This window comes from Poecilia reticulata, linkage group LG14 (genome assembly GCF_000633615.1).
Source record: "Poecilia reticulata strain Guanapo linkage group LG14, Guppy_female_1.0+MT, whole genome shotgun sequence".
NCBI lineage: Eukaryota > Metazoa > Chordata > Actinopteri > Cyprinodontiformes > Poeciliidae > Poecilia > Poecilia reticulata.
In genome coordinates, this window is record NC_024344.1 from 18,812,454 (window position 1) to 18,830,389 (window position 17,936).

The 17,936-nt window shown below is 40.0% G+C and overlaps 1 protein-coding gene across 1 annotated transcript; it reads right to left on the minus strand.

Annotated features, from left to right (window-relative positions):
• Positions 1–718: 718 nt before the first annotated feature.
• wnt11 (wingless-type MMTV integration site family, member 11) lies at positions 719–17,331 on the minus strand. Its single transcript, XM_008428247.2, has 6 exons — positions 17,082–17,331; positions 15,069–15,238; positions 11,363–11,607; positions 8,934–9,211; positions 8,561–8,853; positions 719–1,667 (listed from the first exon to the last, which is right to left on the minus strand). Exons 2-6 carry the CDS (start codon positions 15,149–15,151, stop codon positions 1,493–1,495), a joined length of 1,074 nt encoding a protein of 357 aa, XP_008426469.1. The 5' UTR covers positions 15,152–15,238; positions 17,082–17,331; the 3' UTR covers positions 719–1,492.
• Between the last annotated feature and the right edge of the window lie 605 nt (positions 17,332–17,936).

Here is a 17,936-nt window from a genome sequence, read left to right on the forward strand (position 1 = left end):
CATAAGCAGGATACATACTCTTTAAAAAAAAGAGCATCAATATAAACGTCCACGTGACCAAAAGTTAAACACAGATGTCAAACTTTATTTTAAACGGGAATTTCATAAAACAGTCAAGGAAATTAGCGATTTTAGGATTTGTCCTGAAATTATAATTTAATGGACGCAAAGAGCACTACACGTTTTTAAAATTAGCAAAGAGGAAGAGAACAATTATGCCAGCTATTAGCGGGAGAGGGAAGCTGGTCAGATGGAAATTTCCAGCAGGACAACAATCTTAAACATACATCAACTGTTCATAGAAACGCTCCGTACAGTCTGAGTGAGCCTGCGCTGATTTGAAAAGAAGGAAACGCTTAAATGTCCATCTCTAGATGTGCAAAACACGCAGAAAAATACCCCAGATCTGCTGCTGTAATTGTTCTCAAACAAGGCGTTGACTCAGAGAGAATTCATTCAAATCCAAACCACATTTTTCAGATTTTTATTTGAACCCATTTATCATTTTCCATCCACTTCATAATCATGCACTGCCTCGTGTTGGTCTCTCACATTAAAGTCCAGTAAATAATATTGAAGGTCAAGTGGTATGAATATGTCTGCGAGGAAATGCTGAGATGATCTGCTTTAATACAAAATATACTGCAGCTGCTGTAAATGGTATGAAACAACATGACTCTCAATGGTGTTTAATTTAAAATGCAAAAAGTCTGTAAGGTTATGGGATATTTTATAAATACTTATTTCTTTATTTCAGTATACAAAATAACAGTATATACACCCACGCAAAAGTGGTTTACAAAACCCATGAGTTACGCTCATATGCTCTGAAAAATAGAATATATTTTGATCTGCCTGCATGAAATTGAGATAATGCACCGTTTCACAAAGTTCTTTGATTTCTTCTCTCGTTCCACAGGGAATCAGGCACGTCATGGTCCAGGCGGGGCACGTGACGAGTCCCAGGCATCAACCGCAGAAATGTTCCGTGATTGAAAAGTACGTGAGGTTTTCCCTTTGTGTTCCTCCTCTGTGGTGTATTTCTCCAGAGGAAAAAAAAAAAGTTTCGATAGTACCTAAAAAAAGTCTGAATCCATGAGAGCCCTTTGATATCCAGGGAAGGAGGCCAAACATATCCTCCAGCATAAAATCCAATATTATTTCTTTTTACTAGAAATATGTTTACACTGGCTTTCCGTACCTCTGCCACAGGGTGAGGGGTTACGATTATTAACATGACAGCGGATAACACCCGTTAGGACGGTCCTCTTTCCACACTTTTCCCATCAACGAACCTCGAAGCCCAGTTGGAAGTTTTAGAGATGAAACGTGATATGGATACTGCACAAGAATATACTAACTCTTGTCGAGATACGCATGCTAAAGCTGAAGACTGGAGCCTTCTGGGTACTGTAGTGCTTTGGTTAATCTGTAGCATGGGGATGGAGAGGGGGCTCAATACGAAGCCGACGGGGGGCCGCCCACCGGTGGATCACTTGCAGACGTATCTCTCCACGTTGCGCTCACATTTTTTGCAGGTCACGTAGCAACACCAGTGGTACTTGCAGTGGCAGCGTTCGACCAGCAACTCCGTGTAGGGGTTGTAGCCACGGCCGCAGCACATCAGGTCACAGCTGTCGCTGCCGACGGAGGTTTTGTTGCACTGCCTGCAAAAACAAAAAAAATTAAATTAAAAAATGGGAAGACTCTCCATCAGTGAAAATGTTTTAAAATGAAACATTTTCACATCTAAAATAGAAATAAAAATACATTCTGGTACAACAAAGAAAAGCAAACTGAAAGAGTACTGAGCGTACGTTTAGTTTTAGCAAACAATGACAGTACAACTACAAAAATAACCTTTAAGCAGGTATTAAATATACTTTTCATCAAGTCCACATTTCTGTTTTTAAAAGTTGTTTTTTTAATGGTCTGTGCACTATTCTAATTTTAAACGTTTTTATTGACCGTAAGCAGAAAATTATTGTAATTAACATAAATAAAGACTGATACAGTCTTTGACGTAAATTAACTTTTTAATGTTTGAACTTATTGAATGGGTCTCACTGTATAAGCAGGTTTGTTTTAAGAATGCTTAACATGTCGAACGGTATTCCTCCAGGGTCAGTCCTTGGATCTCTACTTTTTATCATTGACATTATCAGTCTTCCTCCAATACTTACATTCATCTATATACTGATAATAGAGTTGTTTTATGTTCTGGCAGCACAGGAAGAGGCATTCACTACGATTCAAAATGATCTCAGTGCTGTTCAAAAATGAACTCTTTGACTATAAACATGTTTTATTGCAGAAAAATCCAAACTCATGTTATTTTGAGGATGTAGCTCAAAGTCAACACATTGCATACGATAGTTTCACATTTAAACTACACTTTTAGCTGCTGGTGTAGAAATTTCAGCTGAAGATCAGCCGTTTTATTTTGGAAATCATTAGGGGTCCAAAGATAAATCTGCTGAAATGTCCCTAATTTTGGGAGATCGGTCGAGACTTGCGTGAGAAGCACCAACCTTATCCACCAACCTTGTCGCCTTCTGCTCTGCAGTAAAAGAAGGCCGACCGTCAGACCGGGTCACGTCTGGTTGACAACAGTCACACCACCGATGCCAACTTTGCAACTATTGTCGCTATACTTAGTGACTTTTCAAACAAACAAAAAAATCTGCGGCAGCCAAATTTGGTATCGGTTTAAATATCGGTGTTCAGAAAACTGTAATCAGTGCAACCCCAGAAATCAGCCCTGTTCCTATTTGAAGCCAGGCAAGTATAGCTTCTAAGAGGTTGTACATGTTGGAAACATGCATCCTGCCTCTCACTGTCTGCATGTTAGACTCGGCCTATAGCATGGCTGTCTTAGACTTATAACAAATCTCAAAGCTCCTTCCACAGATTTTTTTTTTCTCTGAGCTGGTCTCCACCAGAAGACTAAATCACAGATTTATAAATCCATTTTTGGAAATCTACCTACGTACCTGCTAAGCTAAATCAACCAACAGACGGTGGGATTTTACCTATACCTTCTCCAATCTGAACTGAGGAAGAGGTTTTTGCTACAAACTGCTCCTATGTCTGGAATCAATTACAGAACGTCTGAATTATAACAGAAGTTGATCTCTGAACACTTTTTAAGGGGTTTAAAAGGATTAGATACAAACTAAAGGTAGATTGTACCTAAAAATGTTTCTGTCTTTGGAAAATAGATTTTTCTATCTCTAGTTAGAATGAGGTGAATGATGAATGTTTTTTTTTTAAATCTCTTTCAACTCAATTAACCCTTTCATGCATAGTGGTCACCACAGTGGACAGCTATCTAAAAGAGATTTTCTTGTGCTGCTTGTGGATTTTTATGTTATAAATGCACACAGACCACTGAAGTGGACACTAATGCATCATAAAATACACCCATCAACTACTGGCCTTCCACTGCAAATGCAAGAAATAATTTTTGTTAAATCCAATATGGCCGACAGAGAGAAAAGCATGCCGACCGACGCGGTCCCTCCTTCTACTGTAGACGACTCTTGCAGATAAAAAAAAAAAATATTGTGACATCAGATCACCCCTAAAGAACAATACTACTGATGTATTTTTCAAATAACATTGTATTTTGAGAAAATTACAATTGATTACCTAAAAAAGAATTTAAAAAAATTATTTATTTTTTCCTACCTTTTTTATGCCTTAAGAAAATAAAAATAAAAAAATTTGAAAAAAATCGTGACACAAAGGATCATAATTCATGCACGAAAGGGTTCATTTACACTATAATTCAAAAAAAAAAAAACTCCTGCGGCCCCTCGCAGGCTCTTCAATAATTTCTTCTGAGAGGTTGTGACCGACTGTCGGGCTTTAACCTTTCGTGCTCTCTTTATTCCAGACATTTTTTTCCTCCATTTTGTTGTCTTTGAGCAATGGCTACTTTGGCGCCTCTCATTCCAGAGGCCCGGAGGCATCCCGAATGAGCAAAGAATAGTCCTTTCATAAATCAAACAGGACACGACTCTCCCTTTCTTTGGCTCGCCCCTCCGAACGTAACTGTTTGGTTTTATGGTGGCCGGGTGTTAATGACCAGCGGGGTAAAAGAGCCTCTAAACTAATGACCGCTGCAGGAAGGAGGGAGGGAGAGCGAAGACTGAGCGTCAGGTTTGCTGCATCAGAGGGAGCCACACTGGTCACGTTAGTAGAGTCAGGAGTAAGAGGACAAAACGTCTGCAGGGTTAGATGCAGGCATCAGGATTCTGCTCAAGGTCAAAATATCTGGTCTTTCCAGGACATGACAAACCAATGCAGCAAGTGATCCCATTTCATCTATTGGGAATGCTGGCAGAATCCCACTTGGATTTTCACTAAGCAGGCGATAGTTTTTTTAGCTGACAGAAAGGGAAGAACGAAGTATGTCCTCTTTAACAGGGGTGTATTATGCAGAGTTGGCTCTTTAGAGCGTTTTATAACGTTATTCCCTCTTCAAAAACTTAACTGGAGTTTTGCTCTGATACATTTATGCATGTGTCAGAAATCATTGAATCTCTCATGGCAACCAATCAGAAGTGCCTAGATGCCTGCTCATACAATGCTCTGCCTATTTACCCACAGGTTAGCAAACACCTGAGCTTATACAAACTACAACATTCCTAAAAACAACTGCAAATGGCATCACAGAGAAGTATTGCTGTGCTGACATGCTAAAGATGGATTGTCGGAAATGGTAGGAGCTTCTTAAAGAGACAGAGGCCAATTTCAAGGCGTCAGAAATGGGCGTGCTATTTAAAAAATATTTTTTTTGTATACATAGTATTTTCATAACAACTGAAGGTCACATGGTTAATTAATTGTGCTATAAAATGGCACCATGTGCCTGGAAAACACATAATACCCCTCTGTGTTTCAGACATCTATCATAGGCCCAAATAAAGCAACACAGAACAAAAATCATTAAAAAAAATATTTTACCTTCAAATTTTTAACTTCTAAGTGACCCTAGTCACTAAAATATCACTAAAATTCATGAAACAGAGGTGAACTTTCCCAAGACCGGACGGCCCCCCAAAATCTCCCAGAACAACATCTATTGCTCTGCAGACCTCTCTGAAATAACATAGAACAACTAACTTTTAGCTGTGGCCTATTATATACGGTATCTGCAAGTTTCAGCAAGTCAGATTTAAAACGTTTTTAGATCTTTTTAATGCTACCTTGAATGACAATCCTGCTACATTACAATCAAGCCAAAATGCAAATTTGGCTTGATTGTAATGCAAAATGCAAAAATCTGGTGCTTTTTCACCACAGATTTCACCTGGCCTCAGAAGTCAAATAAACGAATGAATAAAATACAAAAAATGTAGTTATAGAAAACAATAACAGTTGTAAGTGAAGTGCATTCTTCAAGTTCAGTTTCAAGATAAAAACTATTTGCTTTCTTAAATATCTTAAAAACAAATTTCAGCTTAAGAAAGCGAGAGCGTCACACATGCCCAACAGGTCGAGTATCAGCCAGTAACGATGTGACAGTCATAGTGTAAACACTTGTGAGTATAAAGCATGATGTTATAAGCTGTGTTTCTGGTGTGTTATCACCATGCACTGCACTCTGAAAGTGTCCTCTACATTAAGCCGGTCCTCTGCTTATCTGTGATAAGTGGCACAAGATTGCAAGACTCATGATTTAACAGTCATGTGTTCTATGACATTTACAACAAAACAAATCTGTCAGCTGCTCAGACGGCCTAATATGGCAGTGATGGCGTCCGTACCAAAGCACGACCCTCCGCTTCCTGAAGGATGAAAGATTCATTGTGATCCGTAAAAAAAGGAAACAAAACGTCGACACAGGAGCAAATCTGGACTTTTTTGCTTCCACTTTTTTGTTTGTAATCCTCTGCAACAGAGACGTTCAAATTTAGCGACTTTTAATTAAATCTGGGATTCTACGGGTTCTCTCCTGTCTGATGTCTTCTCTGAAAACGAGAACGGCGTGGGTCCATCTTTATCTCTGACCGCTGCTGGCTAGGTCCCCGTTTCTGCCGCCCACTCAGAGCAATATCAACTCGAGGGGCCCTTGGCGCTAAGAATAACTCCATTAGTAATTGTTTTAGATAACAACACAAGCGCTCCATTCACAATGGCCTTTTCAGCGGCACATGCTCAGACGGGGGGGCGGCGGGGAACGCAGACGGCACGCCGCTTTTTATCAGCCGGGCCTGGAAAATAAACGCAGCCGAAAGGCACGGCGGGCGGCGCTTAGCTGGAGCTCACTTCCTGGATGAGCAGACGTTCGGGACTGGTCATTTCCTCCTTTGTCTGGTGCTGATATGAGTCACGCTTACAAATCTAAGCCAGAACCCATCGGAGGTTATGATGGATGTGTTTGTTTTCTTTACCTCAAACATTAAACAATATTGTTTTGAACAGTGACGCCTCCAGCAAAAAGCTGTGCTAAAAACTGTGGCGTTTATCTCCGGACCTCGTCAAGGTTCTTTGGGCGAGCTAAAAAACAAACGCTTGACGTGGTTAACGTTTCCACCGGGGAGTCCGTACAGGCAAATCATGAGATTAAAAGTTTTTATGTAATAAAGCTATAAGTGATAATGTTGTTATAGAAACTACATGTTAGACCTCCGTGTTCTTTTGTTTTTGTGGCGATAGAAGAGATTAAACAGCTGTGGGCGTGATTAAATCCCGAGGTTTTAGCCATAAATGTGATTATTTTACAGCATTTACACTGTAAAACCGTATTATAATCAGTTCAGTCAGAAGAGGCTCTTTCTTTCTTTCTTTCTTTCTTTCTTTCTTTCTTTCTTTCTTTCTTTCTTTCTTTCTTTCTTTCTTTCTTTCTTTCTTTCTTTCTTTCTTTCTTTCTTTCTTTCTTTCTTTCTTTCTTTCTTTCTTTCTTTCTTTCTTTCTTTCTTTCTTTCTTTCTTTCTTTCTTTCTTTCTTTCTTTCTTTCTTTCTTTCTTTCTTTCTTTCTTTCTTTCCTTCTTCCCTTCCTTCCTTGCTTCTCCACAGATTTAATCAGCTTTAATCAAGCACTGATGGTTTAAAATCCATTATGATTCAAGTTAACATAAAATATGAACTTTTCTGACTACTTCAAAGTGATATGACAAAATGATTATTTTGGAAAAATGCAGCCAATTAGAAATGCTTCGCTCTCTCCCTCCACAAAACTCCAAAGGTCCACAAGTCAGAAAAAGGCTAGAAAATCTCTTCCCCTGGTTGGTGAGTTTCTATCCTGATCTGAAAAACACGCCTCCACAGTTTCAGTCATTAACGGCTAAAGCTTTCATATTGAGATGATGGAGATAAAAGTTAGTTCCTGTGGAGCAGTGAGTAGGTGCCAACACCGTCCCCCACCTGTTTCTGAGCACTGCAGGTTAAAAACAACTCAGCCCAGATCTCCTGGTTAGAAGAATGAAAAAATAAAAAATCAGCTGTTTGGAAACATTTCTTGATCGATACAAGCTAAGCAGATGGTTACAAAAATAGATTAAAAGACGCACATTAAAAAAAAAACTAATTCAGATTTATGCACTGAAATGTGAGTTTCAGTTAATAAACAACCCGGTTGGAAGCACGCCGGAGACGACGAGAGGTAGACCAGATGGATTTTATGGGTTTCGACGTGTCCTCTTGGAAGTTCCGACGAGACCCGCGGTGGATGTATTTCCGGCGTGGTACTCAAAACACACCTTTTTAGATCTGCCTTTTGCACATGACACAATTGGTTTGCCTGATTTTACATAGATTTTATATAGATAACATTGTTTTGTTTTATTTATTTTTATCTATTTTTAATTGTTACATTTTATTTGTTTCTGTCACAGTTTTTTTTTTTTTTTTACTATTGTACGGTGTCCTTGAGTGCCAGAAAGGCGCCTTTGAAATAAAATGTATTATTATTATTATTATAAAATTCAATAACCTATCATTCATTTGTTGTTTGCAAACGATGCATCTGCAGCTAAAAAGATAAGTTTAATATCAACATGTGAAAATTTCTGTCCTTTCTGCATGACTTAGCATCAATACAGTGTAGGCTAATCTGTTTATTATTTTTTTGGATTAACTGATTTGTGTTTGGAAAGCAAAAGTTGCTTAATAGGAAATTTTTTATTTTATTTTATTTATTTTTACAAAACTTGGTGAAACTAAAGCTGTCTTTTCTTTTTATCAGTAGTACAAAATGTAAATATATGTATTACATTTTTGGCTTAATTACGTCTCTGGACATGTTTTTCAGCAAGTGCCATTTTTTTTAACAAATATGCTGTAACTACAAATCAAATACTCGATTAGTTGATTATTTTAATCGTCATGATTAAGCCGATTAATTGTTTTACTTTTCAGTTTAAAATAAAATCCTTTGGATCAGTACTTTAACACTTTATTGTATACTTTTGAGTAAATCAGATGGCAGGTTAATTTGTGGTATTTTGCCTCACTGCTGCGATAGTGGCCCATTTCTACTGCGTAACGGTACGTGGAGCTGCACAGGTCATTTTAGGAATGAAAGAGACAGAAACCCAAATGCTGCTCTTACCTGTCCTGCGTCCCAACAGAACCCAGTTTTTCATTCTTGGTGCAGAAGTCTGGGGAGCTGTGCAAATAGATCATTTCATTCTCCCGCAGCGGCCTGACATCAATGTCTTTGGGGACAAGATGCTTGCGCGTGCCCATGGTCCGGTAAACCACCTTGGTAGCGGACAGGTACTTGGACTTCAGGTCCATGGCGATCTCCCTGAGGTCCTGGAGGCCTTTCCAGCAGGTCCTTATGGAGCAGGACCCAGAAACACCATGGCATTTACACTTCATCACCAGCGCCTCTTTCAGTGCCTGCACACCAACGAATCTGGATTAACTCACCACATCTAGAAAGAACAACTGGGCAGAACTCCTCTCTAACACTCGCGTACCTGTCTCCCGACTTCGCTGTTGTGAAGCTGCATCAGTTTGTTGGCACTGGACCCGGAGCGCTTCACTTTCATGGGGGCGTCTGAAAACTTGGAGCCCATGAAGAGGCCGTAGTTGAGGTTGTCGGCACAGCCGCCCCAGCGGTAGCCGGGCTCTGGGATCTCTGCGGGGATGGGGCCACACGAACACGTCCGTAGATCCCCGGAGGTGCAGGCCTGGGCGATGGTGTGGCTGATGGTCGCCGCCGACAACGCGTACACAAAAGCAGCCTCCCTTGTTCCTGAGAGACGGATCAGAGTATTAGGAACAATATTTGTGTGGCCTCTCTGGCTACAAATGGACCTAATTTTTTACTTATTTTTTTTACTCTTATTTTAATATCATAGTTTAGGGCTGAAACAATTAATTGTGATGAATCAGTTGTTGAAATAATCGTCAAATAATTTACTAATCGATTAATCGCTAACTGCATTGAGATGATATCAGCACATTCAGAGCATTAATTAGAAAATATATGCATATATATTTTGCATTTACAATAAATTCCTTTTTGACTATATACACGTTCTATCCAAACTCCTCCAGTGGAATAGTTTTAATTTCACCTGCCACAGCATTTTAGGCAATACAATTTTTACCTTCTTCTCTTGAATTATTTGGTTTATTATGTTGCTAAAAATAGATTAAAAACATTTTCTGGGCCAACAAATTATAAAACATTTGACACATAAAGTTCTGAAACAGAACAACTTCCCTGTATTAGGACAAAATACCTTTTTTTCTACCTACAATAATTTGTTCTTTTCCACTTTGTTCCAGTAAATTATTGAATTTGCATTTAATTGTTGAGAAGATAAGAAAATAATAGACAATAAAATTATTCTGTGCCGTCAACTTTACAAAAACTTTGGGCCCACCGTAACTTTTTATGTGGACCTCTATGTGCTAGAGACTTCAAAAAAACAGTTGTGTGCTTAAATATTATTTTATGAATGAAATCAATGTTTTCATCTTCAATAAGTTTCTATTTTCACAAATATTTAATTCTAAGAAGAACTCATAAAACAGAGCGACAGCTATTTATTAACAGTGTAACAGTTAGTTTGGTTTTATAGATACAATCTGCCACAGCCGACTGTTTAAGGTCATTCATAATCTTGATTTGATCCAAAATGAAAATGAGTCTGACACCGCTGACTTAAGGCATGCCTCTGCAAGGCTCTGTATAAAAGCAATTAAAAGCATTAAATTGCAGCTTTCATAACGATTAACTCATTTAAAGATGCTCAGATGAAAATATCAAGGAAAAAGGATAAAAAGCCCACTTTTGATACCCATATTTAAACGCGCTCTGTTTTTTATTCTGCCTCTCTAATGTCCAGTCTGTTCTAACTTTTCTTGAGTGCTTTCTTTGGTTTTGTTAGAGCAAAAAAGCAGAGACCTGCATACACAACCACCGGTTCTCATGCTCTAATGTAGAGTGAGCGCTGATGTGATTGGCAGTGACGTGCACACACATAATGTCAAAGCATGGGAGCAATCGGAGGTACGGGAAGGAATCACGGTTAGATCAAAGCCAGGCCCGGTCAGCGATGAGCCATTTCCTGTCCGGTGCAGACTGCTCGTTAACCCCAGGGCAGCCATGTCCTGTTCAATGAGCGCTGTACGCCCCAAAACGCCGCCTCACTTTTCCTGACGCGCCGTCCCTGAAACTACCACTGACTGTTTCAAGGTTCTCTGGCGATGGGAAACTGCTGGATCAAACTGCAGTCCAAGCAGGCATGCGGCCTGAGAAAACTGTGCTTTCAGACATACAAGCCAAATTACCACACCGAGTAACAGCCTCGGTTCAATTCCTTTCTACGGGTTGTTCGTGTTAAAGCGATGGGAATTATTTTTCTGGCAGCAAAATTATACGGCGATCATGGAAAGCGTGCCTTTAATCCAAACTGCTGTGGCTTTAAATATTTGCTTTGATTTGGAACTGGGGCTGGGCGATGTGGACTTAAAATTGTATCACGATATTTTGTGGTACTATTGTGATAATGATAAAATTGACAGTAAGAATTATTTATTCATTCTTTTTAAGGGAACTTTAGCTGTGACTGCATGGCGCAGCAATCAGAGCTCCACAAACACAAATACTGCTCTCGAAAAAATGTGTGATGCGCTTCTTTAGGACACCAGTCAAAGAAAGAAGTATGATTTGTGTCACTAAATGCACATAGTAATTTAATTTAATCATATTTTCCAAATTTACTGGGAAAGAAACTGAGGAAAATAGTATAACTAATAATCCCAACAATATGGGCAATAATTTGAACTTATTGTCACGATAAGAAATTTATCACAATAAGTGATAAACGATACGATAAATGCCCATCCGTGTATGAAACACAGCGGTCTCTTTCTCTCTCGACGCCAGCTGTACCTCTCTCCAGGTCCGGCCGATACTTGGTGGCATTGACGGGGATTTCGATGGAGGAGCAGTTCCAGCGCATGTCGGCGAACGTCTTCTGACACGTTTTCTTGACTTCACGGGCGGCTTGGATGATGGTCTGCATGAGCTCCAGGTTGCTGCGGCACAGCTGCGCCTGGGAGGACACCATACCGGGGAGCAGCTTGCAGTGCTGCGTCTGGTTGACTGGTCTTGAGGCGGGTGTGTGTGACAGCGCTCTGCAAAAAGCCAGAGACAAAAAACAAACGCACTTTCAGTCAGTGTGCTCTCGTGATACGCTCTGTTTTAAGCCTGAAACGTTGGCGCATTTCGCCATAAAAACGATGATGTTGTCGTTTTGAGACCATTTTTCTTATTCTTAAAATAATAATAACAGCATATTGATGCAAGTACACCTCTCAAAGATTACAAAAAGAACATTGATTTCTAAAATTTATTTCTGAAACTGGAAGGCATTTTAAACATCCAAAGCAAATACATGAAACAACCGAAACAATAAATAAAATTGATTATGGAGTAAAAATAATACAAAATTGCCCTTCAAAACATGAGGCTCAGACAGGGAAAACTGGCAAAACTGCCTGTTTGGACTTTTGTAAAACCAAAACACAAAGTAATATCTTTGTACCATGTGAAATGTTTGCAGCATTTTTTTAAAATGGCAGCTTTTTAGTAACATTAAAGTGGAGCATCTCTTTAAAGATTAAGCAAACAATACAAACTAGCACGCAAATGGAAATGATTGCTCTCATTTTAATTTATAATGCGATTATTTGATTTATTGCTTATTGTTGACTGGTTTACACTGCATATTTCGATTTTGGTGCTGATGGTTAAAATATATTAATTGCTTGATTTGCGAAAGTATCACTTTTATGAAGATAAAATTGCGAGATTTATTCCTTGCATTGTGCCAAGTGTTTGATTTCTGTCTTTGCCTGCACTTTAACCCCTGCTCTGGCATGCACAGACAGAAAAGCACGGGTCTATCACACCCTGCAAAGCAAAGTCAGATGCCTATTCATAAAATACAAGTGACTTCTTCTTGGCGCAGGCATTTTCTTTTGTTTAAGCACTGAAGATGTGCCAAAAAAAGAAAAAAAATGAAGAAAACATCCAGAGAAGCTCCCAGCGCAGGAAGTGTGGTCCTCTGCGGCTTCAGTCTGACATGAATCAGCAGAGCACAAACAATGAGAAGTTGGACGGATTCGGTTCGCAACGTTCTCAGACATTAAAGCAGGTTAGGGACCGAGGTCGCAGCGCCTGTTCCGCATTAGAGGGGCCGCCGCTATGTGCTCGGCGATCCGGTGCGACTGAGCTGGGCTCGAACCGAGCCAGCACTCGCAGGTGTTTACAGCTGCATCTGTTTTGAGTTGCGCTGCTGAGCGCGATCAGGGCTCTCCAGCTTTCCCACTTAGATTCGCCACATGGCATTCAGGCTTCTCACCGGCACACCTACTGAGGTGTTGCCAGCGCGTCCTGCAGCCACGGAGGACGCACAACGGCGTGGATTCACGACAGACACACACAGTGATGCAGGAATCAATCAGCTGGTGATGGAAACTGGAAGTAACACATGTTTTGATGCATGAACTGATGCATATTTTCTAGTTTTGTTTTGTTGTTTTTCTGTTGAAACAAATTTTACACAATACCAAGGTTCTACTCTGCATCCCCAGAGTCAGAGCCAAACAGGCAGTGTTCAGTTTTTAAGCTTCACTAATAGAAAATAGCAAAACTGTCGAAACATTGAGTTATTTAAATCGAAGCTTTCCCCTTCATTGGTAATAACTGGAACGTTGATCAATATATATCTTTAATATTTTATTTAGGGGTTGTATCAATTATCATGACAAATTTCTTGTCATGATAAGAATTTTGATTTATTGTTGTCACGAGAAATTCCAGTTAATGTAAATGTTTTTTTTTTTATTGTTTTCTCCGCGAGAACAAAAACAAATATCGGTAAATTCGAAAATATGATTACATGACGTTCCTATGTGCAGTTTAGTGATATAAATCACGGCTCTCTAACTGTGTAGTGTCCTGAAGAAGCTTATTTCAAATAGGAATATTTTTCAGGGGAAATATTTGTGGCGCTGTAAAAGCTGTACCACGCAGTTACCTAAAAAAATGAAGTAACAAATAGTTTTAGTCATCACTTTTATTGTTTTTTTAATTATTATTCTAAGTCCACCTCTCTCACCGCTAATTTAATTCTGATTTATTTTTTGGCGTTTGTGATGATGTCATTTGTCAAAATATAATGTTTTTCTCTGGTTTCATAATTGGTGAAACCAGCAAAAAACACGTATTATGTTCTTATGACGTAAAGCACTTTAACCTGCGTTGTTGCTGAAGTGTGCTGTACAAATAAACTTGACTTGAAAATTTATATTTTCAAAACCATAAAACCTGTTTCAGTCTTTCAGATTTTCAGCGTTTTTCCCAACTCTGTGGAGAGAAGTAGAGCTGTGCTACCCTCCCCAACCCGTTGCTGCACACTTTCCCCCCCGCTTTAAGACAGATTCAGATCGCTTAATCTGTCAGTTTCAAACAAAACCAACTAGCATCATTATCAAGGTAGCGCCGTCTTAAAACCACGGCTATCAAGCTAAAGCAGCAAAAAGCAAAAAGTGGCCAAATAAAAACACAGCAAAAAGAGACCATATTCTGTGCAATAAGCAGTTAAAAATAACTTTTTCATTTTGCTCAAGTCTACACATTAAAATCATAATAGCACCAAACGTAATAAAAAAATAAGTTGTCTTCTTTCAGAAGCAGTGTGAAATTTTTTTGGCCCTTTATTTAAATAAAGTGATTTAATCATGCTATAAAAGTCCTTCTTTATTATTTAAAAAATCTATATTGTACCACAACTTTACGTTGTTGTGTTTTTACTTAAGGTTATCAAACCTGCTCAGTTTACACAAATGAGTTTATACGCATTAAAGTTATCCAGGAAAAAACACAGGATGAAAAGGAGCGGGTTTGAGCTCAAACTAAATCAGAAATCACATCGGTGCATCTCTGTAAACTCTGCAAAAAAGAAGAAGAAAATAGCAAACGTTCACCTCAAACATAAACTAAATCTAAAATAGCAAACTGGGAATTTTATGGACTTTCCAAATCTCTTGTGAAAATTGGTTGTTTGCTTTTACATTACAGCGAGTAAAAGCAATCAGCCTCTGCATTGCGTCTTCCAGCTACAGCGAGCCATTTTTTATAATTTGAGGCCTAACTAGACTACACACAGAAAGCGGTGACACCACCGCGGCGCCAACTCATTTTGCCCTCCTGCTCTTCTTCTGCCGCCAGAATTCGTCACGTTCGCCGTCTCCGACGTGAAAATGTGCGACATAAATTGTGTAAGATTTTACTTTAGGCCGCATTACAAGTAATGAAACAATTACGATTTCCTTTATAATTTCGATAACCAGTCGCTCTCCCCCGTCATCGGATACAAACACACAGAACACACAGTGGAGCTTCACGGAAAGCTGGTGTCTGTTTCCAAGCTGCCGAGAGCTTTTCCGCTTTCCGAAAACGTCCAGCAAACAAAGTTCCAAATCTTCAGTGAAAACAGTTTACACGTTAAGCTGGTGGGGAAGAAGTAAAAAAAAAAAAACCACACTTTCTGCTTACGGAACAGGACGGTTGGATTGTGGAGGATACTTACAGCCATTTGATGCCCGAGCAGACCTGAGACAGCAGCAGAGCAGTGAGCACACCGAGAGGCAGGATGTGAGAGCTGCTCCTCATGATGGCTTCCAGTTCACACGGGACGCAAACACAAAGAGCTCACACTCAGAGGTCAACGCGCATGGCCCGGCCCCCAGTCACAAAGTCCTGCAGCAAATCAGGAGAATATCAATGCAACGCACACAAGAAATTCAGCATGAGATGTAAAACGCAACTTCAACTTCAATTTGGAAAATTCACATTAGGATAAATTTAATTAAGTGCATAAAGTCGTACTATTTTCCATTTGGATTATTTTGCCTTTTTATTTTCAGGCTTGGTTTTACTTGGTGAAATCCGTCTCTAAAATATCAAGGGAGTCGACTCCCTTGATATTTTAGAACGGTGAGAAGAGCAAAAAATACATAAATAAAGCAAATATGGGGAAAACGTCTCAAGGCAGAGTCCACTAGCAGCTGTTGTAGGCCAAGTATTCAATCATTCAGCACCGAAAATCCTCTGCCGGAGCTCGTTCCAGCCAATAAACACAGGGAAAACAAAAGCAACAGCAGTGAAACTTGAAGACAAAGGAACAGTTTGCATTTTCACAAAAATCTTTATTCTGCAACTGTAAACATGCTCAAAACAGCACAACCAAAAATAATAAACTTACTCCAGCTTACTGTTTACATAATCTAAATCTGAACACAAACAAATAGTCCCATACTTTAATTTTTCTACTCATTCCAATTAAGGGAATCTGCAGTGGAGGATTGTTCCGTACCATGGCGCCATGTATATTCAGTTTATTTTCGCCCCTTTAATTCAATTTATTGTCACAAGGAAAAATGTGAGAAGCTCCAGATCAGGATCACATTAGCAAGACAGCAGCTCAGATCAAGGCAGTGATTTGTGTAGAGAGAGAGGGGGACGGGGCAGATCTTCTGAGGCCTGATCTGATAAAAACAGCCACTGATAAACTCAAAGCCTTTGAAGAGAGCGCGTGAAACGTGCACGCCGCTGATAAGTCGCGCACGTAAAAGCGCGAGGTCCGCAGCTCGGCGCTGATTGGTCGGAGTCGCTTTCGAAGCTGTTTTAACTAAATTAGGTGATATTAATTGTTGCCTTGGTGTAGATTTATGTGTGTGTGTTTGTGAGTGTGTGGCAGCGGCTATTCAAGCTCTGCCAAGTTTTCACTGTGAGGTAAATACAATACAATCTTTAGCTAATCGATGGAACAACTGGAAACCCTCGGGGAAAGCCTATTTGAAGCTTTTGTTGCGTTTTAAATGACTTTCCGATATTTACATGTGACCAAGACTGACCCAATAAGGTAGCTCCTGTTTAAAAGGTAGGTCTGCACACACACACACACACACACACACACACACGCAGACACACAGTATCTCTCTCCCCCCCTCTCTCTCTCACACACACACACGCACACACACACACACACACACACGCAGACACACAGTATCTCTCTCCCCCCCTCTCTCTCTCACACACACACACGCACACACACACACACAGGGAGAGAGAGAGAGAGGAAATTTTTTCTTTTCAATCTACATTCTCTGTTTAAGCTTTGTTTAAAATATCTAGGATAAACAATTGGGGACTAGCTAAGCAGGCTGTATTACTTTTAAAGGAAAGAGGCATATTTTTTTGTTCCGTGTTTTTTTTTTTTTTTGTCATTTTAACAGTTTTAACTACAGATTAAAAGTTAATGAACAAATCAAAATTAAATTAAAAAGACTTTTTAGGACAAAACATTCCGTCGAAGCAGACCAAATATTTCTACCGCCAGACTTCCAATCACCTCCATCTGAATGTCCCCTCACCTACCATCATAAACCGATAAATTGCAGGTTGCCGCCGCGACAGCAGGACCTTATTACAGCTTACGGTTCCGCCAATGCTGTTTAGCAGCACATTATTTAAACCGGACACCGCGCTCTTTCTGAAGCAGCAGCTTAACTTTTCCTCCAGCCGTATCTCCGCGGCTCACCTTTACCGCGCCGCTCCACAAGTCCGCACAAGCAGCCAGGAGGGAAAAAAGTTAAATCTCAGCGGGTCGCGTTATCCTTCAGGTCAGCTGTCCTGGTTCCTATCAGCTGGAAGCTTTAGTAAAATCCAAGACGGGGCGGTGGATCGGCTCCGGACAGGTACGCATGGTGTGTGTGAGCGGTGTCCGGCCAGCAGCCTGTGTGTGTGTGTGTGGGACAGACAGAGAGGCTGGAGTGGAAGTGAGCTGAATGGGGGCAGACTGAGCTCTAAAATACCCCTGCCCCGCTTTGATCTCACTGCTGATGTCAGAACCGCATTAGCATAAGAACGCGGGGCTGCACCGGTGTTTGGACCCGGAGCGAAACACCTTCATATTCCCACAGGGAGCTGGAGGGACAGACTTCCAGTCAGCCCCGATGATAAATAGTCCGTTCACGTTTCTGCTCTGTGACATCTTTATGGTTTCTCTGGTTTTATTAACAAACGCCAGTAAAAGTCCATTACAGATCCCTGCGAGGATATTTAGTGGTGTCTTATCGAGCTTTGCATTATGTCACCACTAAGATATTGTCTTGTAAATGTAAATGTTATTTATAGGCCTATATGATGCATTAGATCAGAATCGTATTTTTTACTCATGAAACGCCACACCTGTTTTAAAGGTTTAATCTTATTGTCCTCTTTGGGGAATAAAAGCAAATGAACGTTTTGCAAGACTACTAAGTTTTAATTATTTATTTGTGAAAACCTTGCTGGGACTTGAGCATTATAGTAAAGAAGGGGGGAAACTGGGTATGTTTATGTTGCATCACAAAGGCATCCGAGTCCAAAGAGTCCGCCGAGCCGATCCAGAAGT